This window comes from Marmota flaviventris, chromosome 19 (genome assembly GCF_047511675.1).
Source record: "Marmota flaviventris isolate mMarFla1 chromosome 19, mMarFla1.hap1, whole genome shotgun sequence".
Taxonomy (NCBI): domain Eukaryota; kingdom Metazoa; phylum Chordata; class Mammalia; order Rodentia; family Sciuridae; genus Marmota; species Marmota flaviventris.
Window position 1 is genome coordinate 39,461,538 of NC_092516.1, and position 12,934 is coordinate 39,474,471.

The 12,934-nt window shown below is 54.7% G+C and overlaps 1 protein-coding gene across 1 annotated transcript; it reads right to left on the reverse strand.

Moving 5' to 3' along the window:
• Window positions 1-11,393: 11,393 nt before the first annotated feature.
• Window positions 11,394-12,679, reverse strand: Foxl3 (forkhead box L3). Its single transcript, XM_027922761.1, has 3 exons — window positions 12,573-12,679; window positions 12,016-12,184; window positions 11,394-11,798 (listed from the first exon to the last, which is right to left on the reverse strand). The coding sequence occupies exons 1-3, from the start codon at window positions 12,677-12,679 to the stop codon at window positions 11,394-11,396; spliced, it is 681 nt and encodes a 226-aa protein (XP_027778562.1).
• Window positions 12,680-12,934: the final 255 nt, after the last annotated feature.

Below are 12,934 nucleotides of genomic sequence, written 5' to 3' on the forward strand. Positions count from 1 at the left end.
GGTTGCCCATAGCCCCTGCCCCAAATTACATCTCAATCAGTGTTAAAAGGCATCTGACATTTCCCTTTGATTTATGTACTAACCTTTACATTCAGCACAGCCCGCGCTGATTGCTTCCAGGGCTGTGGCGGCAGCTCCCAGGGGCCTTCCCCCAGCTCTTCCCACCGAGTCCAAACTGAGCGGGGTCCTGGAGGACAGGAACTCGCACGTGGAGACCCCAGGCCATGAGCAAAGCCCCTGCACATCCCCTGGCAGGAACTCTCCTGGGGAGCTCTGGGAGCACAGATTCTGTTGTTTTGTAAACTCATGTCTCAAAACAAATCAGATTGAAAAGGCACTGTGAGCAGCTGTGTGCAGCCACAGGCGGGGGCCAGTTCCTAGAGACCCCTGTTTGTGCAGCCTGTCCCCTGACACAGCCCCCACACCAACACACTCATAGAAAGCTGGTCACTCCTGCACACCCACAGCATGTATGCACAATCCCATGGGCACACCTGCACACACACATGCTTGGTGGGGGCTGGTTCTTTTGATCACCCCACTGACACATGGCAGGCAGTGGCACCCGGGCTTTGATTGCCTGCAGGCTACACCCTATCCCCAGTAGCAGAAAGGCCAGACCCTGGTTCCAGACACTGCTGATTACCAGGGGCTGGTGAGGATGCATAGACGAGGCCTACTTCAGAACCTATGGAGGGTCTGTGTTTGTACAGCTCATGGGGAATTCTCACCCTTGGCTTGTGAGCCACAATCCACCCTGGTGGGGATAGCTGTGCTTTGAGTACATATATGACTGTCTCATTGGTCATATTTATACTATCATGGATATGTTTCTTGGGCGAAAGCATTTATCTCATTATCAGGCCAAGTGTTGAAACATTGGTATAAACCAAGACTCCTTCAGTTGGAAGTATCAGACTCTCAAGTCAAACTGCCATAAGCCCAATAGAGTATGGTTGGCACAGGTAGCTGGAGAATAGACAGCTTTAGGCATGGCTGGATCTGGGTGCTTTTCTCACACCATCAAGGATCTTGTTTGTCCTCACCATCAGACCACGTGAGTGCCCTGTGCCAATGTCGGCAGCACAGGGAAATCAGTACTGTATGGGTGCAATCATGTGCCCATTTAGGACAAAGAACAGATATTGGCTTAACTGAGCCCTGTGGACACAGCAGGTGGGCTGACCTCAGAGGGCCTCTAACTCTGGTCTCCTGGATACATAGAGCCTCCTAAAAGGGTAACTTAAGATGGTCAGTTCAGGAGGGAAGGAGGCTGTCCTGTGTGGCTCACACCCACCCTCCCAACTCTGTCTTCTGCTCTGAGGAAGAGCCCACTGACCCAGGCAAGAGAGGACCCTGATGAATTTTCCCTGGTCCTTAGGCAGCCAGTGTGGACAGGCAGCTCAGCATCTAAGAGGAGAGCCAGGAAAAAGAGGGACAAGTCTGAGCAAATGGATCTGAAGTACCTCCAGGCCCACAGTTTGGCCAGAGGCCGAGGGAGGAGCCCACACCTTCCCTGGGTGCAGGAGGATGGCTGCTGTTCTGCCCTCTCGGAGGCCTCAGTTTCCCTGAATAGCCTGGGGACCCAGATCCACCACCACCTTTTGCTGGTAAGAGGGTCAGAAATTATTTCAATGTGCTTTAAGCATTGAGGATGGGACCTGGGAGGGTGTTGCTTCCAGGGGGCTGAGGGGACCCCTGGTTCTGGATTGGTCCTGATGGGAGCTGTAGGCAGAGTGAGGATGCCCCCGGGTGTAGCTGGGGTGCGGGGGGCCTGCACAGCATGGGTCTGGCTGCCCAAAGCCAAGACCAGCCCTGTAGAGAGGAGGCCCTGGGCCTTTCGTGGACAGGGAGGCCTGTGGTTCCTACAGCTGATCCTGACATAAGGAGTGTCCATACAGGACATCTGGGGTACAAGGTTATCTGAAAGACCATCCACTCAGATGAGTTCATCAAAACAGAAAAGAGTGAGAAAAAATATGTTCCCAGCTTTTCAGAAACAACAGACACACATCGCTCCCTTTATCCTGTGTCTGGGAAAGACAACTCACATCTTTGATGTGAACAATGGCTTTCTGGGAGCAGTGAATCCTGGAACATACCAGGTGCAGGGTGAGCTCCAGGTTGGGCTGGGAGGGTGAGCAGGAGGCACAGTCTGGGGCAGCATGTGCAGGGAGGGTCCATGCTGGCCTTGGTCCTTCTGCCCCTGGGTAAGCATCTTCAGGAGATGAGTAAGGCTGTTGATGACGGTTTGTGCCCCTAACCACTCTCACCTTAACCCCAACCCTAACCCCAACCCTAACCCTTTTCCTAACCATTAACCCTATTCCTAGCCTTAACTCTGAGGCTGAGAAGATGAGAAAGTTTTGTAGAGAAAGGGGCTACGTGGACAGGGGCATGATATGTGACAGATCAGGCCACACTAGAAGCCTGTGCACACGTGCCTGCAGACAGGTGGATGAACCTGCTCTCTGCACGAGTACATGGCATGCATCTCTTCCTGTGTGTGTGTGTGTGTGTGTGTGTGTGCGCTCTGCATATATGTGTACTTGGGGACAGGCGGGGGGATCTAGGCATGTAGGACAACATGTATGTGCGCACATTCTGCCTTTATGTCCCAAGCTGTGAATGCAGATCCCAGCCAGCCAGGCCCATGGCACTTAGGTGTAGAGGGGGCTCAGGTCAGGGCCACCACCAGGTGAAAACAGCCTGTTTCTGCCTCCTGTGTCTGGAGGTGGCCTGGGTGAGTCTGGCTGTACCTGGGTTGGACCACAGTAAAGCCATGGTCTTTGTTAAGCCTGTTACCCCACTGCCAGAGGAGGGTGATCCCCTGGTGCTAAGTATGGCTGTGGAAAGTCTATCCTGCAGAATCCCGCAGGAGAAGCGGTGGTACTACCGATGCCCATACCAGAGTCTTCCATTGACAGAACTTCCTGGGCCAGGCTGTCTGGTTTTTGTTGTCTTAATGCATCTTCCTGGGAGGTGGAGGCAAATGAATCCTTTTGCAGGATGTTTAAGGAAACTTTCTCCAAGTTCCCACTTAGCAGGAGCTTCAGCTTGACTCCCACCCCACTCCACTCCCACTCCTCTCGTCCTGCCTCCTCCAGAGTCCAGGTGGCTGCCCTGGTGCTTCCCTGCCCCGAGGTTCAGGGGTTAAACAGCTCCAGGAATGAACTGTCTTGCCTGTCTCTTGGCCAGGGAGCAAAGAAGACCTCTTCTGCTCAGGACACGGCCACTCATGTTCCGATCGAACCTCAAACTCCTGTGGTCTGTGAGAGGAAGCACACCAGGAGCCCAGAGTAGGAGGTCACCTTGTTGGGGCCTGGCCTCTCTCACCAGCTCACTGACCACGTATAGCCCTGGACACGTGAGTGTGCACAGACGTGGCCTGCCATCATGAGGTTACATAGGAAGCAGTAGAGACAGACGCTAATGAATGGCTTGATGGGTGAGATGTTCCTCACTACCTGGAACCAACCATCCTCATTCGTGTTTCAGGAGAGCGTTGGTCTGGTCCCTTTCTTCCTGCCCCCAATGCAGAAACAAACAATGACCCGTCACTGACCTGTGTTGCAAGCTCACTTTACGGACTCTGTACTGAGTGGGGTTGGGGGTGAGCCTGGCAGTCCCGTGAACTCCAGGTTGGAAGGAGAAGGTGGAGGCCGGCGGTGGTCAGAGGGAGGTCAGTCGTGCGAAGGTGAGATGGAGTTGACATCACAGTGGCCGCTGTCAGGATGGTGGTGGTGCCCCAGCGTGCCAGAGGCTTGGGATATGACATGGCCACCTCTCCTAAGGGGAGGCTCCTGACCCTGGCTCCTGGATTTGACAGACTACAGGGCTGAGTTGAATGAAGTTCTAAGGTTCCCTCTCAATTTCCTTTTCTTTCAAAAATGGCATAGCTGTGCGACCTCTCTCTGTTTATTATAAATCTAATACTGCAAGTTTCAGTTGAGTGAACTCGCATCTTATTTGGAATCTGGGTCTGCAGTCCCCTAAAGCTGGTGGGAATGGAATTGTGCAGACGCGTATCAGGCCTGTTAATTTGTGTCGACAAACGGCCAGGCCTGACGATAGCGGTTGGTTCTGAGAACCGTCTCTCCAGAACAGCAGAGCGGGAGGATCAAGCACAAGACGCACTTGGTGTTTTTCTTGGGATGAAGACATGCAATTTTGTAAATGTTTATGGGTTGCTAATTTGTCGGTCAAAGGCTGTGAGCAGTTTCTTTCCCAGGTTTTTCACAAATGGTGGCAAGGGCCACTCCCTGGGCCAGTACCAGAGGAGGGAGGGTGGGTGCTAGAGTTCCCTCCTCTATAAGGCTGCCCCCACAGTGACCGTGCGTGCAGTGGACATCCATCCCCAGATTCTGGGGCCCTGAAGTAGTGGTCACAGCTGGTGGGTGGTACCTTTAGGTCAGGTTGGAGGTGCTGGCATCCTGAGCATCTGGAGTGGGGAAGACAGGCTAGGACCAGCCCTTCTGCTCCCACCAGCTTGGAGCCTCGCTTCTTTACTATGAAGGTCCACCTGGCTCTGCTGTCAGGTGGGGCTGCTGGGGCTGGAAGGGTGCCTAGGGTCTGGGCAGGGGTGATGAGGAGAGCGGGGAGAGGAGTAGGTCAAGGGCCCCGTCCTTACATGCTGGCTCAGGCCAAGGGTCCCTCTGAGCCTTCTCTATCACAGGCTCTCCAGAGGAGAACTACATCTTGGGCAGGGTGAAAGCTCTGAGCAGCCCACCAGCAGGTGCCCCTGAAGCCCTCTGGCCTCCTGCTCACAGTGGGCCAGTGTCTCCTCTTCTGTGAAGGATGCAGATGGGACCCTTCGAGGAGGAAGGCGATGCCAGGCCCATGGAGCACCCCCCTGGGTTCTTGGACCAGCCCTATGCAGTCTCACAGAACTCCCCCCCCACCCACTGGGTCACACAGCCTGCCTGCCAGTGATGAGTGGCCCCTGGTGGCAGTTTGCTGCCGGGTGGCTGTGCCCCAGATTTGCCTCTTGCTGCATATCCCCTGGTGTGTGGCTTCTCAGTGCCCCAAGTACATCCCAGGGTGTCAGTGTCCTTGGAGATGAGTATTCTCAGAACAGGGCCAGGCACACTGTAGCCTCAGCAAATGCCTGCTGCTGCTGCTGCAGCTGGGGTGACCTTGGGGCTACACCTGGCTTGGGTTTGCTGGTGATGTCCCCAAGTCACTTCCTCCTCTGACAGCTGGATGGATCCATGGTGTGGGTGAGCAGGGCAGGGCACCCAGCACATGCAGAGGAGAAGCCAGCACGGTGGGATTCCTGGCACCCCACCACCCGCATTGGAGCAGCCTGTAGGACATCACTGTGTTCCCTCCATGGTGTGCCCTGGGAACAGTCTCTGTATCTGGTTCACTGTGGAGCCTGATCAGAGAGTCCAACAAGCCTTCTTCCGGCTCCGTCACTGTCTCCAGTGGGTTATCAAATGGGACCCCAAGTGGCCTGCAGTGCTTGGCCACTGGTAACACAGTTTGTCACCTTAATGAAAGCATGAATCGCACATGTGCAGAGGTTCTCCTCCAACCAGTGGCCCGCAGACTCATGGCTGGTGGGGTGGGATGAGGCTCCCCTCCTTCCCTCTCCTTCACTGACAGGACTTGGTCTAGTCCTGGCCAGGTTGGATGGCCTCCTCCTCAGTGCGGTCCTGCCTGGCCTTGGTTCTTGGGCAGCTCTATTCCTGAGGTTCCAGAGGTTCCTGGTCCCTCTGATCCCCAGGGTTCCTGAGCCGCCTCTTCCTTCTACACACTAGGAGACATGGGTCAGCTCCTCAGGAACATACCCCAGAGTCCGCTGGACTGAGGCAGGGATTCCAATCTAGCCAGCTGGGATTTCTTAGGTCTGAGAGTGACCAGCGGCCACTGCATCTGCCTGAGAGGCAGAGAAGGGATTTCAGTGGAGCCCAGAAGGGCAGCAGAGAGGCCACCCAGGCCTCCGTGAGCCAGGTAGGGGCCAGGCAGAGAAAAAGGAAGGATCAGCGTGGGTGGGAGGGCAGGAGCAGCCGCAGCCTTGAGAAGTTTGTTTTCTGTTTCTTACTTTTGGTGAGAAGCCTGTTTGGATTCCTCATTTAGAATGTTTATGTGGAGAGGTCCCCCCCCCCCCACACACACACTCATCAAGATAAATTCTCCCTGGTTTGGACTCACACAGCCACGGGTCTGCCTGGGGGCACTGGATGGAGAGTTTCAGAGGGATCCCAGTGTCTTTCAGACCTTGTAGCCTGGGAGGTGGGAACTGACCGTTCCACAGAGAGGGCAGGGCTGCCCAACCCTGAACAGGAAGCCAGCACAGATCCTTTGAAGAAGCTTAGAAGAGGGGGAAACAAGCACAGATCTGGAGGAAGACTGCCTGGTTTTGAGTCCATCTTAGCTCAGGGTTACCCCTGTCCCCTGGCCTGCTTGTCAGGTGGGAGGTGGCTGCAAGGAAGGACATAGCACAGGGTCTCAGGGAAAGAGGCATTGTTCTGCCAGGAGGGCAGCAGGGAGCCAGTTTCCACAGGCCAGATGTCTAGGGAACCAACCTGTCCCTACCTCCTCCTCTGGGTCCCAGGGCCAGGGTGGAGGACATGAGGCAGGAGCCAGACCTGGCCCAGTGCCCACTGGTTCAGCCCATCAGCTGAGCCCTTGCAGGGTGCTGGGGCAGCACGTGCTTCAGCGGAAGGGCCCCGGCCTCCCTCACCCAGTGCTGGGTAGTGCATGCTGTGGGTGAGGAGCTCCAGGACAGATGGGCCCTTGAGGACACAGCTGCGGGGCTCCTAGTCCAGTGTTCCTCCCTCTTTAGGGAGACCAGGGCCATCATACCTCCAAGGCCACCCTGGGGCAGCAACTCTGGGTGAGTAAGGTGTGGGTTGATGCTGAAGGGCACCCCAACAGTCACACCATCCTTTCCAGCACCTTACCCTGTCAGCAGGTGCATCTGGATCAGGGTGCCCTGCACCATTTCATGAGCACAGGACACAGAGGCTGGGAAGAAAGGCTTGGGGACAAGAGCAGCAGCATGATGGGTACATTGCCAGTGAATCAGCTGTGGCCAGCAGGGCAGGGGGGTTCATTAACCATTGCCAAGAGTCAGAAAAAAATGGGGTGTTACAGGGTTGGGGCCTTCTGGGGAACAGAGGCAGTGCAAAGGGCCCCCTTCAAACCTTTATTATTGCGATCAAGTTGGAAAGATTTCAGTCATGTCACTCAGAGTAGCTGGAATGAGTTTATTAGAAGAGATAGGAAAAGGGAAAAGAGGGTCTCCAGAGAGAAAATGGGTCCTTTTAGAGAGGAGAGGGACAGCAGGCCTCTCCTGCCCTCCAGTTTTATTGGGGATCCCAGAGAAGTTTCTAGAGAGTCCTGCCTAGGTCTACCTTTTGACTTTTGACTGAGAGAACAATGACACCTGACTTTCAAGTCTCCACTGCCATGACAACCCTAGGTCACTTTGGCTCATGCTGACTGGTTCTGTTTCTTTGGTACTGGGGATTGAACCCAGGTCCTTGTGCAAGCGAGACAAACACTCTACTAACTGAGCTCTATCCCTGGCCACTGACTGTTCCAGTTGGATTCTTAAACATATATTCTTACAGATTTTTTATGTTTAAGAGGAATTATCCTTATCTCCCTAAGTTCCTGGATCTGGTCTGTGAAAAGAGTCACAAAAGCCTCCTCCCCCTTCAGGGTAACTTAGGTTCCTCTTATCAACCTTATTTCAGGTCTGTATTTCTCCTGCAGTTAATAGGTTGCTGAGGAATGTGACATAGCTTGTCCACTTAAGCCAGCCAGGGTTGTAGGTAAATTGCTTCTTGGAAAAGAAAGCGTGTGAGCGTCAGCACAGTGGGCCCAGTTTATAGAATTATTCCCTGTGTTTCCACCTCTTGCATCTATCTGTCCCCTATCAGGGTGACTATCCCACCAGACTCTGCAGGAGTTAAACATATCAGAGAGAGAGTCACAGACTGGCACAGATGAGGGAGCTGCATTTGAAAAGTGAAAGGATGGTGAATCCAGACTGAACGGGGCTGGGATAAGCATGACAGGGCCTTCACACACACCATGTCCTTCCTGTACCTGCCTGCAGCCACATTAGCCATTCACCTGTCCTGAATCCTTCCTGACACAGGGCTAGGCTGACCTAAAATGTTTCTTTCAAGGCCTTGACTTTTAGCAGCTTTGGTGAGCTCTGCCTGGTCACCCTCTGAGCTAGCCTTGCACACACCCTCTTCTCAGAGAAGCCATCCAGTAGCAAGGCAGGAGGCAGATGGACAGTCATCTTGGTTGCATGGCATGGGAACTCCACGTGCCCTGGATGACTGTCTGTCTACCACCTGCCATGCTGCTGGAAGGCTTCCTGTGCCATTGTGGTTCCTGGATATACCCGGCACAGCTCATGAATATTTACCTAATGAATGAATGAACAGTCCCTGGGAGGTAGGCCAGACCTAACCAGTGACAGAGACCAGGAGTCCATTTCAGTTTGACATAGAGGGAGGTGTCCAACCAACCACACCGTCAGCCAAGGAGGCCTCTCTGGAGAGATGCAGTAAGGCTGGACCCCACCAGTCAGAAATGGGGAGAGAGCGCATCCCTGGGGTTGGTTTGATCCCTTAGACCTGCCTCTTTCCTCTGTGGGAAGCTGCAGGTGTGATTTTCCACCTTCCTCAAAGCCATCAGGGGCTTTTTTCTCATTCCTGCAGCATTTGGTGGAGGCTCTTGATCTCAGTTGCTATGAGAAGGGACACCTAGAATCTCCTGGTGGCTTGGGAGAGGGAACTCAAGGCCCCAGCACTACCCAGCCAGGAACTTTGGTCGGGACTAGGTAATTTGCACATGTCTCCCCCTGAGCTCCTGCTCAGCAGCACCTCCCAACTTTGTTAATGGAAACCTGGTGATCCATAACACGCGTGTGGCAGACATCTGCTCGGGGGTAATGTGGTGGTAATGTACATATCGATGATCAATCTGCGGATTTGCAAGAGAGGCATAAAGTATTTAATTATAATTGCATTGGGCCAGGCTGTGTGGTGGCAGCGACATTTGAATAGGTCACAGCCAGCCCTCACCCCTGTTATGTTGTCGGTATTAAATGCCATTCACTCTAGAGGCTGGGAACACTTCTGAAGTCGTAGGATATCACACACTGGCAAATTGAAAATGTCCCTTCGCTTTTAAAAACATGATTGATATCCTTTGCAAAACAAATGCTACACTTCAGAGTACACAGATTTTGACTGGTGTGGCCCATTTGCCTCATTTGGCTACCAAGTTGGCATTTGTCCATGTGTGCAGAGAAGATGGGTCACTAAGAACTCTCACTCAGAGGGCCACTAAGAACTCTCTCAGAGGCTGAGGCCTTCAAAGACAACCTGTCCTTCTTTGGGCAAAGGGCTTTGCCTTTTCAAATCAGACTTTGCTAACTAGAATGAAATGCAGGAATAATACAAGATCCCAAAAGATAAAATGCAAATTTTATTTGCTCAGTTGGTTACAGAAAAATATATCTTCAGATACTCTCTATGCCATACACTATGTATAGTACCATCTGTGCCTTATCACCATCTAAATTATTTCTAGTATAACTTAAATCAATTCTTTTAGCACATCCGACAAAGGGATATAAATAACAGGAATGCAGACAGACACAGGACACATACCAGCAACACACATGTGCACTTGGCCCTTCCGACAACCCAGACCAGTCAGAGGAAGGGGCCAGCAGGGGGCTTCATCCCTGTGCAGTTCCCACCCATAAAATGGCATAGGAGTGACAGCAGCCAGCTCCCAGGGCCTGGGGGATGCCGGGAGGTGGCGTGTCCTGGCTGAGGTCATCCTGGCTGGCTGGGGAGCCTCATGTGTAAGCCAGCAGAGGTCTGGGAATAGCAGTAGCACTTGCAGAGGAGAGGCCTCATTCTCAGGTCTTGTTTCTGCTTTCAGGAAAGGGCATTTGAGGCTGGCTCCCTCTCTTCCTGCTGGGCCAAGGGCGGCTCCTGGGCTCAGGCTGCCATTGGCAGGGCCTGGTGACCAAAGGAGCAGGCATCTCACTAGTTTTCAATGTAGAGTAGGAGCCCAGGCAGTTCACAACATCTGTCAGGAACACTTTCCCCTCTTCCCCAAACAAAGGCGCACACAGTCTCTATTTACAGGGAGGTGAGCAAAGGAGTACTTGGAACTAACAAAATGTCAGGCCTCTGAACAGAAACGCAGCCAGGTCCAGGCGGGCCTCACACGTGGCTCGGGTCTGCCTCAGCAGCCTGCCTGCCTTCATTACTCAGAGCCCATTTTTAAGAGAGTCCGATAATATACAAGACTATAATTCCCAATCCAGACAGCCAGCCTCTTTGGGTGTGTTTTTTTGCCGTTCACAAAATTAGCCAATCATTGTCACCTAGCGAATCCGATTAGGTGTAATCCATACTAATGTTCAAATTAAGTCACAGAAAGCAATTAACTCTGCGAAAATGGGCTGGTGAAAAATGATAAGGTTGGTCAAATAGTTTCACTGTGCATAATTGTGTTTTTAAAACTGCCTGTCTCTACACAGTAATTAAATCATTTACATTTCAAATGGAGTGTGCCCAGCTTGGATGCTTGGCTCTGCACCTCAGTGTGTGGGGCTCTACCAACAGTTTGCTGTCCACGCCTGCATTTCTGGGAAGCCAGCTGGTGCCCAAGCAGGAGTGGATTCCTGCTCAGAAGAACTGGCTTTGCCCAGTGCCCTCCCAAATTTGGGCCCCTCCCACCCTTCCTTTCTTCTTTCCCATATTTGTATTTGTGCAAGGGGCTTTTAAAACCATCATCAAAACATTGCTGACAACACAAGACACATCTGTTACTTCTGATCCTATTAGCCCAAACACAGGGCATCAGGAATGTGGGGTCATTATTGTTCATGGGGATCAGTAAATGTCTGTCTTCATCTTTTTTTACCTTATTATTTTTACCTACAGGGAGGTGTTAGCCAACTTCACTGACTGCTTACTGAGCACACACCAGTTCTAAAACACCTCACCAGGAATGAACTGCTATGTGGCTCCAGGGAATGTTCCCTGCATTCTCCCCCTGGAACTGAAATCTGAAAAATCCACAAGCAAACTCCAAAGTCAAACTGGACCCAAGAGGGTTGTTCCTGCTGGGGAACTTTTCTCTGAACGGATAAAGTCACTTCACAGTAAGCAGCTCTCCTCAGGCGGTCTTCCGCCTTTGCCTCCAACCCAGGAACTCAGGGTCCGACTGGGGAGAAAGTTCAAAGTTCGTGGCAATCCGCAATCAGGGGGCTTCATGGCTCAAGGTGGGGCTGAGACCTGCTTCCTGGGGAGAAACTAACCCAAGACCCCAGGCTAATTCTGCAGTGGCCACCAGGAAGCAACCTCAGTCTCATCTTTCACTGCCTCCAAAGTGGAGGTTCATTTGCTGGGGCTCCAGCGGGGGAAGCTCCCCTCCTGCATGAGACAGGGAGCCCTGAGCCCTGGAAAAGGGTCTGGAGAGGACAGGATGTAGTCGATGCTGAACTTGATGTCTCTGTGGCCCTCTTTTCCCAGGGCGGCAGGGCCGGCGGGGGCCAGGGCCTCGCGGCCCAGGGCAGGCGCTCCGTCTGGGGCCGGAGACCCGCGCGCGGCGGGTTCAGATGGACCCAGGGACCCCTCAGCGGCCTCAGTGCGTAGTGTCCTAAGGCCCTCTCGCTTGGGGCCGCGTCGCCGGCGCCGCCGGCGGAAGTTGCCGTTCTCGAAGAGGTCCAGCAGCGACTCGCAGCCGCCTGCAAACGTCCAGTAGTTGCCCTTTCCCTTCTCATGGCCCTCGGTCCTCGGCACCTGCGCAGAGCCGGGGTCAGTGCGCTCGACGGACCTGCAAGGCGCCGCTGGCCCTTCGGGGTAGCCTTGCTTGCCCGCAGGCTGGGGCCCCCTATCTCTGAGCAGGAGCTTCCCAACAGCTCCAGTCACCAAGGGATGACTGGCCCGAGTGTCGCCATGGCTGGGCACACAGGGGTCACTCGGGGGTCGTTCGCGACGGGGATGGGGTAAGGCTCACCTTGACGAAGCAGCTGTTGAGCGACAGGTTGTGGCGGATGGAGTTCTGCCAGGCACGCTGGTTGGCGCGGTAGTAAGGGAACTTGCGCATGATGAAGTCATAGATGCCCGACAGGGTCACCCTGCCCGCGGGGCTCTGCTGGATGGCCATGGCGATCAGCGCGATGTAGCTGCGGACGGGGCGTCAGGCAAGCGGGCGCCGGGCAGGGCGCGGGGAGCCAGGCAGCCTTCCCGCCCGGTGGGCGAGGCCGACTGCTCCGCCTCCCCAGGCAGCCAACGCGGGGTTGGAGGGGGAAAGGGAAGCGCTGTCCTGGCTGGAGACCCCGTGCTCACAGCTCTGGCTTCCACCCAGACCCTGGGACCTCTCCTGCACGCGGGGTCCCGCCAGGTGGGAGATCCAAGCTGCTTTCTCGGCTACCCCCGCAAAGTGCGCCTGGTGCGTTCTCTCCCAGAGCCCGCCCCAGGGAAGAAAGCCCCTCTCTCCCTCCATCCCGGACAGTCTCCGGCTTCGGAGCCCCTAGCTGTCCCCAGAGCCCCGCCACCGGCCCCCTCAGGCACCTGTACGCGGGCCGCGTGAGCCGCTTTTCCTCGTCTGAGCTGCCGGCGGGGTAGTCGTCGGCGTCGTAGTTGAAGCAATTGTAGGGGTACTGCGAGCTGTCAAACATCCTGGCGCTCTCCGCGCCCGGGGGCCGCCGCCGCCGTCGCCGCTGCTGCTGCCGCCTCCTCCGCGCCGCCCACCGGCCCCCAGTTCTGCACTGGGTCCTCCCGGGCTGGGCACGGGCCAGCAGCGTCTGCACGGAAGCGACTGGGAGCCTGGGCTTCTGGGGACCCCCCGCGCACGCCCCCACCCGGTTCTCTGGCGTCCAATCCTGGTGCGGGGGTGGCCCCAGTCACCGGCAGAGCGGGAAGCACAGCCGGGC